This window comes from Mobula birostris, chromosome 2 (genome assembly GCF_030028105.1).
Source record: "Mobula birostris isolate sMobBir1 chromosome 2, sMobBir1.hap1, whole genome shotgun sequence".
In the NCBI taxonomy this organism is placed as follows: Eukaryota; Metazoa; Chordata; class Chondrichthyes; order Myliobatiformes; family Myliobatidae; genus Mobula; species Mobula birostris.
Genome location: NC_092371.1, coordinates 191,334,484 through 191,347,395, shown reverse-complemented (window position 1 = coordinate 191,347,395; position 12,912 = coordinate 191,334,484). Strand labels below are relative to the sequence as shown.

Genomic DNA, 12,912 nt, shown 5'->3' with positions numbered 1-12,912 from the left:
GTTGCTATCTACAACTTGAAGTTGTTTTAATTTTCCTTGAAGGTCTGCTAATTTTTGTGCATTGATTTTTTTCATGTGAGTGGTAATAGAAATAATTTTTCCTCTCAGTACAGCTTTCAATGTATCCCATAAGATCACTGGTGATGTTTCTCCTGTGTCATTAAGGTCTAGATATTCTTTGATTTCTCCCCTTAATCTCTCCATTACTTTCGAGTTATTGAGTATATGTGAGTTTAGCCTCCATAGTGTTTTCCTCATTTTCCTTTCCAGGATTAGAGACATAGAGACTGGGCTATGATCCGACAGATCAATTGTTGCAATATTACAGTTTTTTATCCTGAGTCTATCTGTATTAAAGATAAAGAAATAGTTTATCCTTGAATAGGCTGAATGAGGGAAAGAGTAATATGTATAATCTTTACTAGTAGGGTGTAATTCCCTCCAGACATCTACATTTCCCAACTCCTCCATCAATGAATTCACTTTCCGAGTCAGAGGTTTATTCTGAGTAACTATTCTTGAAGAATCTAATATAGGATTTAATCTAATATTAAAATCCCCTCCACAAATTACTACCCCTTGAGAACTGACCATTAGGTCAAAAATGTGTCTATAAAATGACCATTCACAACCTGGAGGAGCATAAACATTCAGCAATGTTATTTCTGTACCTTCTGTTCTATGAACAGCCCTTTTCAAGTCCAGCCACAAACTCCCAGTTGGATTGAGGCCTGGACTCTGACTTGGCCACTCCAGGACATTAACTTTGTTTTTTTTTAAGCTATTCCTGTGTAGCTTTGGCTTTATACTTGGTGTCATTGTCTTGCTGGAAAAGAAATCTCCCAAGTTGCAGTTCTCTTGCAGACTGCATCAGGGTTTCCTCCAGGATTTCCCTGTATTTTGCTGCATTCATTTTACTCTTTACCTTCACAAGCCTTCCAGGGTCTGCTGCAGTGAAGCATCCCCACAGCATGATACAGCCACCTCCATGCTTCACAGTACGGATAGTGTGTTTTTCATGATGAGCAGTGTTTGGCTTATGCCAAACGTAGTGTTTAGTCTGATGGCTAAAAATCTCAATTTGTTTCATCAGACCATAGAACCTTCTTCTAGCTGACTTCAGAGTCTCCCACATGCACTCTTGCAAACTCCAACTGAGATTTCATGTGAGTTTTTTTTTCCCCAACAGTGGCTTTCTCTTTGGTACTCTCTCATAAAGCTGCGACTGGTGAAGCACCCGGGCAGCAGTTGTATGCGCAGTCTCTCCCATCCCAGCCACTGAAGCTTGTAACTCCTCCAGAGTTGTCATAGTTCTCTTGGTGGCCTCCCTTACTAGTCCCCTTCTTTCACGGTCACTCAGATTTTGAGAATGGACTGCTCTAGGCAGATTTACAGCTGTGCTATATTATTTCCATTTCTTGATGATTGAGTTAACTGTACTTCAAGGGATATTCAGTGACTTGGACATTTTCTTGTATCCATCTCCTGACTTGTGCCTTTCAATAACCTTTTCCCAGAGTTGCTTGAAATGTTCTTTTATCTTCATGGTGTAGCTTTTGCCAGGGTACTGATTCACCAGCAGTTGGACCTTCCAAGTAACAGGTGTATTTTTTTCACTACAAGCGATTGAAACACGTTACTTAAATGCATGTAGGCCGCCAAAAAACAGATCTCCGTTTAGCTAATTTTTTTACTTTTAAAGCTGATTGGCTGTGATAAATCAGTGATGATTTAGTGTGTTATTTGGGGGGGGGGGGATGAATACTTATGCCATCAATTATTTTGTGTTTTGTACTTGTTATTAATTTAGATCACTTTGTAGAGACCTCTTCTCACTTTGATATAAAAATCTTTTTCTGTTGATCAGTGTCTTAAAAAAAAAGCAAATTAAATCCACTGTGATTCAATGTTGTAAAGCAATAAAACATGAAAACTTCCAAGGGGGCTGTTTGATCTGAATATTTCAGGAATTTTGGTTCTAATTTCAGATTTTCAGCATCTGCAATTTTTTTAAATGATTATTTTACCGAGCTCCTGTTTAATTCGACTATGGGACAGTTCTTACAGTTATGGTAGAAGTCCCTAGATGTTAGGAGATTGCCAACATTTGTGAAGGAATTTGACGTGGTGTGCCTTTCAGAATTTGATGCCTAGATTGATGCCAGATGATGTGCCTGGTTTTCTTCTTAGTGTTTTGCCTGAGGTGTTTTATATAACTGAGTGATAAGTGGACTTTGAATACAGTTACCTGAGTCAATGTGAAAATTGAAGACAGAGATTGGGTAGCCAGCAATGTGTAAATGTTACGTGCTCGTTATTTACCCTTACGTGCAGGATAGGGTAGAATTCTGTTTGGATGTAGTGAACATCTGAAATTTATCGAAGAATATACTATTCTTTTATATTATATTTTTAGTAAACAGAATATACCAAAGTGATAACTTTACAAATGAAAAGCATGGTTAAAAAATATAATTTTAATAGGTGCACATGACAATTTATTTCTTCAGTTAATACTCTAAAGGATCAACTGGAAGACCTGAAAAAAAGGAATCAGAACTCCCAAATCTCAAATGAGAAAATGGCACAATTGCAGAGACAGGTTGGTTGAAGAACTTCTTCTGTAAATATTGTTTCTTGGTTTACTGTAATGGTACTGAAGCACTGACAGTCTGACTGCATCTTTGATCCCTTTCTGAAGAAGAATGGTTTGAGTTTTCTTCAAAGCTTGATTGGAAACTTAAGTATTTTGTTCTGCTTATTATTTTCCCAAGCTAACATTTTAATTCTAGTCTCTTTTTAATTTGAGCTTTTGCTTTATCTGGTCTTATCTAATCTAAGACTATAATTGTGGAAGAACAGATGGAAATATCTCAGAACATTATGTAATGACAGAGTTCAAAAGTTAGAACTGAAGTGTTAGTGACTTAATTCAGTCTAAGGCACCCTCCTTGGCAACCTCTTGAAGTTTACCATCAGTAGTGTACATTGCCAAAAGCTATTTGTACCTACAACACCTATGCCTGTTCAGCTATTCAATGATGGCTGATTTATTTTCCTTCTCAACGTCATTTTTTCTGCCTTCTCCCTGTAATCTTTGACACCCTTACAAATGAAGAACTAATCAACCTGTTTTAAATGTATCCAATGATATGGCCTCCACAGTTGATTTACTATCCACTGACTAAAGAAATTCCTCCTATTAGAAACATCATCTCTATGTCCACTATGTCCAGGCCTTTCGATATTTGGTAGGTTTTAATGAGATCCCCCCTCATTCTTCTAAACTCCAGTCTGTACAGACCCAGGGTAATCAAATGTTACTTAACTCTTCTGAAACTCCTCTGGACTCTCTCTGATGCTAACACAGTTTAGGGGCCTGAAACTGCTCACAATGCCCCAAATATGGTCTGATAACACCTCTGCATTACATTCTTGTTTTTATATTCTAGTCCTTTGTAAATGAATGCTAATACTGCATTGACTTTCTTGCTGCTGACTCAACCTGAATGTTAACCATAAGGGAATCCTGCACTAGGCATTCTACATCCCTTTTTACCTCCAATTTCTGAATTCGTTCCCCGTTTAGAAAGTTATCTATGTCTTTATTCCTTCTATCAAAATTAATGATCATTCACTTCCCTACACTGCATTCCATCTGACACTTCTTTGCCTATTCTCTTAATTTGTCAAAATCATTCTATAGACTTCGTGCTTCTTCAACACTACCTGCCCTCCACTTATCTTTGTATCGTCCACAAAGCCATGAATTCTGTCATCAAATCATTAACATATAACATGAAAAGTGGTGGACCCAATAGCACCCACTGCTGAATACAACTAGTCATTGGCAGCATATCACTGCTCAGATACATTTAAATATTTATCCAGAAGCTTGAAATATTTTTAAAGTATATTAAAATACTAATGTTAAACCAGTAACACAAGTGAAAAAAAATCATTAAAGACAGTATGCTTAAGCTTAAAATAAAAATCAGCATTTCTCAGTCAAGGTGAGTAACATGCACCACTAATGGTTGCTGTAAGGCTGAGGAATCCTGTTGGAAATCTCCAGCTCAGTAGGTCTGAACTCTGCTGAGTCTAACAAAGGGATGGAAGATCTTGTAATGGCAACTGAACTCTGGTTTGTCTCAGAAGTCAGACAGACAATGACTTGCAAAAGAAATTTTGGCAGTAGTTCTCAACCAGACCATCGGCCACTGATGCACTTGTGTGCGCCAGTCATGTTTGAATCCTGTTTTTTGGGTTAAGCTATTTAATGATGTTTCATAGAGGTTTGGTCTCTCAGGTCATCTTTATAGATGAGCTTTAATTGTTTGGCTTCAGATTTTCTCTTCCTCTCCTCCAACGTATTGCTAATTCCGGCTGCAGTTTACCTCTGAGAGCTTGTTTAAATTATCATTTACTTCAAGCCACAATTTAATGTTGACTGGTTATCTTGAATATTGATGGTCTTTGTGTTTTTTTTAATGGGTTCTTTTGGATTTCTTTGGTTTGTGGCTGCCTGTAGGAAGAAAAATCTTAAGGTTGTATATAACACGCATGCTTTGATAATAAATGTACTTGAACTTTGGTGGCATTGTTATGGTGTTTTACAACCTTATAGATTTGGTATTTATGCAGCTACAAATCAAAGTCAAAGCTCATGCCAATTAATTTTAATGAATGTATATCCATGTTATAAAGTCATATTAAAAAAAACAATGCAGCTCTTGGCCCAACTAATCAGTGCTGACCCCATTCACCATCCAGTTGGTGTTAGTTTTCTGCGTTCAGCCCCACCCTTTCATGTACATTCCAAGTGATTCTTAAATTGTACTTGGCTCAATCACTTTCCCATTCCATATTCACTTCAAGATTCCTTAGCCTTACAGCAACTATTAATGGCACACGTTACTCTGCCGTTGTTCCTGCCAGTGACCTCCAAACTACCTGGGTGGGCTCCTGTCTCATACCTCTGTGGTTCCCTTTGTTGCATTGTGATGTTGGTGCATGTGGCTTGTGCTTCTCCCTCTCGAATTGCAATATGGAGTCAATCGTGTTGTCACTGCCTCTTGGGGGTTCCTTTACATTCAGCTCCCTTATAAGACCTGGGTTGTTGCGCAACACCTAATCTGGGATGGCCTTTCCCTGGGTGGGCTTGGGCACGAGCTGCTCTGGAGGGCCATCTCATTGGCATTCGACAAGTGATCTGGAGCCAACCTGATTTTCCCAGTACCCTTGCATATTGGGATCCCCACTGCAATTGTGATATTGCCCTTGTTATCTGCCTTTTCCAGCTCCCTTTTGCAATCTCAATCCCAACCTTGGTTGCTGTTTAGAGGCCTGTATATGACTCCCATAGTGTGTTTTTTTGCCCTTGCACTTTCATGATCCCACCCACGGGGATTCAACATTCTCTAATCCTATGTCACCTTTTTCTAGGGGCGCAATTCCATCTCTTACTGGCAGAGCCACGCCACCGCTTATGCCTTCCTGCCTGTCCTTTCGATGCAGGGTGTGGCCTTTGATGTTGAGCTCTCAACTATGGCCTTTCAGCCATGACTCCGTGATGCTCACAGCATCATGTCGGCCATTCTCTGGTTACGCCGCGAGTTTGTCCACCATGTTCAAATGCTGCATACATTTGTGTGTGGCACCTTCTGTCTTGCATTCTTCACCCTTTTGAATTTTGACTCTGTGGTACAATTTAACTTTTTGTTCTGTCTGCATTTATGCCCAATCATTGGCTTATCCTTCCTTACATTCATGCTACATCCATCATCTACTTGCAGACCTGCTGCCTTAGCCTCAGCTCTATCATATTGGTTCCCATCCAGATTGCTACAGGGCATCTTCTCTTTCCAGCACTGAGTCATTCACCTGTCAATGTGGGGGCACCATAGTATCGTAGTGGTTAACGCAACGTTATTTCAGTCCGTGGCGTCAGAATTTGGCGTTCATTCCTGGCATCCTCTGTCAAGAGTCTCTGTACATCCTCCACATGGAATCCATGGGTTTTTCTACTTTCTCCAGTTTTCTCCCACAGTCTAAAGGTGTAGCAGGTAAGTTAATTGGTTATTGTAAATTGTCCCATGATTAGGTTAGGGTTAAATCGGGATTGCCAGGTGTTGGTCTACTCCACACTGTATCTCTAAATTTAAAAAAAAACTACCCATTCTCCTTTTTTCATCCCTTCTTATCTTTTCCAAACATCTTGTATCGAAGAATATTTAGAATCCATTTTTGCCAAGTTTTAGCCAATTAAGTGCATCGAATAGCAACAACGCATGACACATTAATACATTTTAAGTGCGTAGACATAGAGCTAATTGCTTCAGCTCACCTGCTCATCAAACATTGAAGCGGGGAGCATCCGTTAGTTGGAAATGGTGTTGTGAGGTACAGGTTCAAAGCCATCACCTGCGCTTGTAGCAGGAACATTTATTATCTTTGATTACTTTTTCTACATTACTATCACCACCACTATCAACATTCTTCTTCAAGTAATTAACAGAGCATAACTAATGTTATTTTTGTTTGCGAATCCTCTAAATTTAGTGTTACCGACTGTCAAGTTAATATAGTAAGATTATTTTCTTATTATTTTAGATTATGAGAAGAACAGTAAGGAGGACGATAGATGGTGTTTGTGAGATTGAGGGAGGTTCCAGTTTGGGACTGAGCGGCCTCTCATATGACCTAATTTACCCAATAATTGAATTTAAATTGTCCACTGTCGTTAGCCGAATCAAAGGTAGTGACAAGTCAGCATATAGGAGAGAGATTGAAAATCTGGCTGAATGGTGCAACCTCTCACTCAATGTGAGCAAAACCGAGGAGCTGATTATTGACTTCAGGAAGAGGAAACAGAAGTCCATGAGCCAATCCTCATCAGGGGATCAAAGGTGGAGAGGGTCCGCAACTTTAAGTTCCTCGGTGTTATCATTTCAGAGGATCTGTCCTGGGCCCAGCACACAAGTGTAATTATTTAATTTCTTAAGCATGGTAGCACCTCTACTTTCTTAGGAGTGTGCACAGATTTGCCATGATAGCAAAAATTTTGACCAACTTATATAGATGCATAGTAAAAAGTATACTGACTGGTATGGAAATACCAATGTCTTTGAACGGAAAATCAAACAAACAGTAATGGGCAAATCACAAACAAGAGAAAATCTGCAGATGCTGGAATTCTGAGCAACACACACAAAATGCTGGAGGAATTCAGCAACCCATGCAGCATCTATGGAAAAAATTACAGTCAACGTTTCGGGCCAAAACACTTCGGTAAAAAGTAATGGATATGGCCCAGTCCATCACAGGTAAAGCCATTGAGCACATCTATGTGGAGCACTGTTGCAGGAAAGCAGCCTCCATCATCAAAGATCAACACCACCACCCAGACCATGCTCACTTCTCACTGCTCCCATCAGGACTCACAACACTGTCGTGTGAAAGCATATTCAGAGAGCGATTTAGTAGCAGATAACTTCAGGTGATCTTGTCTTTGACCAAACTCAGCAAGGGGTTAAGGTCAAGGAAGCACCTCATTCCCTTGATAATGAGATTCAGAAATTGGGACAAGGGGAAAGAAGAACCTTGGAGTAAAGTAGGCCAAATTCAGGATAGTTTCCTTAAGGGGAAATTCTGCCTGACAAATTTGTTGGAATCTTTGAGGAAATAACCAGCAGGATAGACAAAGGAGAATCAGTGAATGTTGTGTACTTGGATTTTCAAAAGGACTTTGACAAGGAGCTGCACATGAGGCTGCTTAACAAGATAAGAGCCCATGGTATTACAGGAAAGATACAAGCATGGATAGAGCATTTGGCTGATTGGCAGGAAGCAAAGAGTTGGAATAATGGGACCCTTTTCTGGCTGGCTGCTGGTGACTCGTGGTGTCCTAGAGGGGTCTGTGTTGCATCCGATTCCTTTTACATTATCTGCAATGATTTGGATGTTGGAATTGATAGCTTTGTTGCCAAGTTTCTAGGTGATATGAAGATAGCTGGCAGAGCAGGTAGTGTTGAGGAAGCAGGGATGCTGTAGAAGGACTTTGACAGATTGGGAGAATGGGCAAAGAAGTGGCAGGTGGAATACAGTGTTGGTAAGTGTATGGTCATGCACATTGATAGAAGAAATAAAGATATAAACTTTTGTAAACAGAGAAAATTTAAAAATTAGAGATGCTAATGGACTTAGGAGTCCTCGTGCAGGATTTCTTAAACATTGATTTGCAGGTTGAGAAGTGAGGCATATGCAATGTTGGCATTCATTTTGAGAAAACTAGAATATAAAAGCAAGAATATAGTGCTGAGGCTTTATAAGGCATTAGTCAGACTGTGTTTGGAGTATTATGAGCAATTTTGGGCCGCTTGCCTAAGAAAAGATGTGCTGCGATTGGAAAGGATCCACAGGAGGTTCACGAGAATGATTCCGGTTATGAAAGGGTATGAGGAAAAATTGATGGCCCTGGGCCTGTATTTGCTGGAATTTAGAAGAATGAGGAGAGATCTCATTGAAACCTATCAAATATTGAAAGGCCTAGATTGAGTGGATGTGTTTTAGATTAGATTAGATTATGAGAACACACAGTCCTCTTTTATTGCCATTTAGTAATGCATGCATTAAAAATGATACGATTTGTTCCTTCAGAATGATATCACAGAAACACAAGAGAAACCAAGACTAAAAAACTGACAAAAACCACATAATTATAACATATAGTTACAGCAATGCAAGCAATACTGTAATTTGATAGAAGAACAGACCATGGGCACGGTAAAGAAAGTCTCAAAGTCTCTCGAAAGTCCCATCATCTCATGCAGACAGTTGAAGGAAGAAAACTCTTCCTGCCATGAGCTTCCAGCACCGCAAACTTGCCGATGCAGCATCCTGGAAGCACTTGACCACAGTCCAACTCTGAGTCCGTCCGAAAACTTCGAGCTTCCAACCAGCTCTCTGACACCGAACACCGAACACCGAGCACCATCTCTGCCGAGCGCTTCAACCCCGGCCCCGGCAATAGGCAAAGCCGAGGATTTGGGGCCTTCCCCTCCGGAGATTCTCGATCGCCCAGTAGCAGCAGCAGCGAAGCAGGCATTTCAGAAGTTTCTCCAGATGTTCCTCCGTGCTTCTCACATCTATCTCCATCAAATCGGGATTGTGCACGGCATCCTACTTCACTAATCCGATATCAATTCGGAGCGGCCGTGCCGGCTGCGTCGCACTGCCATCTTCTCCTTTAGTGGGTGAGTCTAGGTCCAGAGGGCACAGCCTCAGAACAGCAGGGCTTCTATTTAGAACAGAGTTGAGGAGGAATTTCTTCAGCCAGAGGATATCGAAACTGTGATTCTGATCCTGGTTCAGCTCAGTACAGATGGCAAGACCCTGCATCAACTCCTTTGCCTGACCTCTGTGTTGGATGATTTGTGCCCACTGCCATGGACAACTGTGGAGGCCAAGTTATTAAGTATATTTAAAGCAATGGTTTATAGGATCCTGATTAGTCAAGGCAACAAAGGTTGTCGGGAGAAGGCTGAGAAGGATAATAAATCAGCCATAACAGAACGATGGAGCAGACTCAACAAGATGAATGGCCATTTCTGTTCCTATGTCTTATGGTCTAAACCTATGCCATAATAATGCCCACTTGGAGTACTATGCTCAGTTCTGGTCGTCCCACTACAGGAAGGATGTGGATGTTATAGAAAGGGTGCAGCGGAGATTTACTAGGGTGTTGCCTGGATTGGGGAGCATGCCTCATGAGAATAGGTTGAGTGAACTCGACCTTTTCTCCTTGGAGCAACGGAGGATGAGAGGTGACCTGATAGAGGTGTATAAGATGATGACAGGCATTGATCATGTGGATAGTCAGAGTCTTTTTCCCAGGGCTGAAATGGTTGCCACAAGAGGACACAGGTTTAAGGTGCTGGGGAGTAGGTACAGAGGAGATGTCAGGGGTAAGTTTTTTACTCAGAGAGTGGTGAGCACGTGGAATGTGCTGCCAGCAACGGTGGTGGAGGCAGATACGATAGGGTCTTTTAAGAGACTTTTAGATAGGTACATGGAGCTTAGAACAATAGAGGGCTGTGGGTAACCCTCGTAATTTCTAAGGTAGGGACATGTTTGGCACAACTTTGTGGGCTGAATGGCCTGTGTTGTGCTGTAGGTTTTCTCTGTTTCTAATTCTGTAAGGTCACTCTTTATTCTCCTATGTTCCAACAAGTGAAGTTCTAGCCTGTCCAAACTCTCCCTGTAATCCTGGCGACATCCTTGTAAATCCTCTCTGTACCCTTTTCAATTTAAACCACACTTCTCTTATAAAAAGACCAAAACTGCACGGCGTACTTGACAAGTGCAGCCTCACCAGCACAACATAATGTATAATGTCCCAATTCTTATATGCAGCGCTTTGACTGATGAAGGCCAGTAGGTTAATCACCGTTTTCACCAGCCAGTCTGCCTGTGGTACCACTTTCAAAGACCAAAGACTCATTCACTAGTTCTCTGTACCATCGCACTCCTTAGTGCCCTACCATTCCTAGTATTATAAACCCCATTTCCAGAAAAGTTGGGATATTTCCAAAATGCAATAAAAACAAAAATCTGTGATATGTTAATTCACGTGTACCTTTATTTAACTGACAAAAGTACAAAGAAAAGATTTTCAGTAGTTTTACTGACCAACTTAATTGTATTTTGTAAACATACACAAACTTAGAATTTGATGGCTACAACACACTCAACAAAAGTTGGGACAGAGGCGTGTTTACCATTGTGTTACATCACCTTTCCTTTTAATAACACTTTTTAATCCTTTTGGAACTGAGGATACTAATTGTAGTAGATTTGCAATTGGAAATTTTGTCCATTCTTGCTTGATATCAGACTTCAGCGGCTCAACAGTCCGTGGTCTCCATTGTCTGATTCTCCTCTTCATGATGCGCCATACATTTTCAATAGGAGATAGATCTGGACTGGCAGCAGGCCAGTCAAGCACACGCACTCTGTGTCTACAAAGCCACGCTGTTGTAGCCCGTGCAGACTGTGGTCTGGCCTTGTCCTGCTGAAATAAGCATGGACGTCCCGGGAAGAGATGTCACCTTGATGGCAACATATGTCTCTCTAAAGTCCTAATATATGCCTCAGAGTCAGTGGTACCTTCACATACATGCAACACACCCATGCCGTGGGCAGTGATGCACCCCCATACCATCACAGATGCTGGCTTTTGCACCTTTCACTGATAACAATCTGGATGGTCGTTTTCATCTTTGGCACGGAGAACTCGACGCCCATTTTTTCCGAAAACTAGCTGAAATGTGGACTCATCTGACCACAGCACACGGTTCCACAGTCTTTCGATCCATCTGAGATGAGCTCGGACCCAGAGAACTCGCTGGCGTTTATGCATAGAGTTGATGTATGGCTTCCTCCTTGTGGCAGCAGGCTGAGGGTAGCAGACACCAACAGAATCAACAAACTCATTCGTAAGGCAGTGATGTTGTGGGGATGGAACTGGACTCTCTGACGGTGGTGTCTGAAAAGAGGATGCTGTCCAAGTTGCATACCATCTTGGACAATGTTTCCCATCCACTACATAATGTACTGGTTGGGTACAGGAGTACATTCAGCCAGAGACTCATTCCACTGAGATGCAACACTGAGTGTCATAGGAAGTCATTCCTGCCTGTGGCCATCAAACTTTACAACTCCTCCCTTGGAGGGTCAGACACCCTGAGCCAATAGGCTGGTCCTGGAATTATTTCCTGGCATAATTTTACATATTACTACTTAACTATTTATGGTTTTATTACTATTTATTATCTATGGTGCAACTGTAACAAAAACTAATTTCCCCTGGAATCAATAAAGTATGACTATGACTATGACTAATACAGTTTCAAGTTGCATTTCTGGATGCAGCCACGGACTGTGTTGAGTGACAATGGTTTTCTGAAGTACTCCCGAGCCCAGGTGGCTATAATTGTCACCGTAGCATGACCTTTCTGTGCACTTTTCAATCTTATTTTAACTCTGTCCCAACTTTTGTTGAGTGTGTTGCAGCCATCAAATTCTAAATTTATGTACGTTTACAAAATACAATTAAGTTGGTCAGTAAAACTACTGAAAATCTTTTCTTTGTACTATTGTTAGTTAAATAAAGGTTCACATGAATTAACATATCACAGATTTTTGTTTTTATTGCATTTTGGAAAATATCCCAACTTTTCTGGAACTGGGGTTTGTAGTTTGAATAACAAAATGCATCTCCCCTTAATTAACTTCATGTGCCGTCCTCAGCCCACTTCACTAACTGATCAAGATTCAACCCTCCATAATCTACCATCAGCAACACTTCTTAACGATGTCATCTGCATATGTACTGATCAAACCTACTTACCCAAATATTTTACATGAATAATGAATTACCGGGGCCCCAACACTGACTCCTGTGACACTACTTATCTCTGGCCTCCATTCCAGAAAACAACATTCAGCCACCACCCTCTGCCTAATTTCAATATGCCTAACTTGCTTTCCCTGGATTCCATGGGACTTTCCAGATCAGACTAAATGCAGGAACTTTATGTAGGCCTTGCCAAAGTCCAATAGACAACATCCATTGCCCTACCCTCATCTACCCTTTTAGGCTAACTCTTCAAAAAAAAAACGCTGAAAGGTTCATCAAATGCAACTTCCCACACAAAAAGTCCGACAAATTTATTCACCTTATTATATTGTAAAGCTGCAAATACATTCTTTCTTGTAATATAATTGTTCTCCAGAACATCTCATTTGTTTTCCTTATCTCTTGAGCATCTATGATTTTGTTATCAGTGAACACATAGTAAACACATGATTCACTAAGAATCTCACCCACCTCCTATGGCTCAAGACATAGTA

General features: G+C 40.8%; 1 protein-coding gene across 4 annotated transcripts in view; it reads left to right on the top strand.

The window, feature by feature from the left end:
• LOC140193983 (rho-associated protein kinase 2-like) overlaps window positions 1-12,912 on the top strand; it is a 264,425-nt gene that overhangs the window by 198,392 nt on the left and 53,121 nt on the right. For all 4 annotated transcript variants that reach the window (XM_072251236.1, XM_072251238.1, XM_072251235.1 and 1 more), the window contains exon 14: window positions 2,511-2,602. In XM_072251236.1, the coding sequence (XP_072107337.1) occupies window positions 2,511-2,602 (92 nt within the window). The remainder of the gene's footprint in view (window positions 1-2,510; window positions 2,603-12,912) is intronic.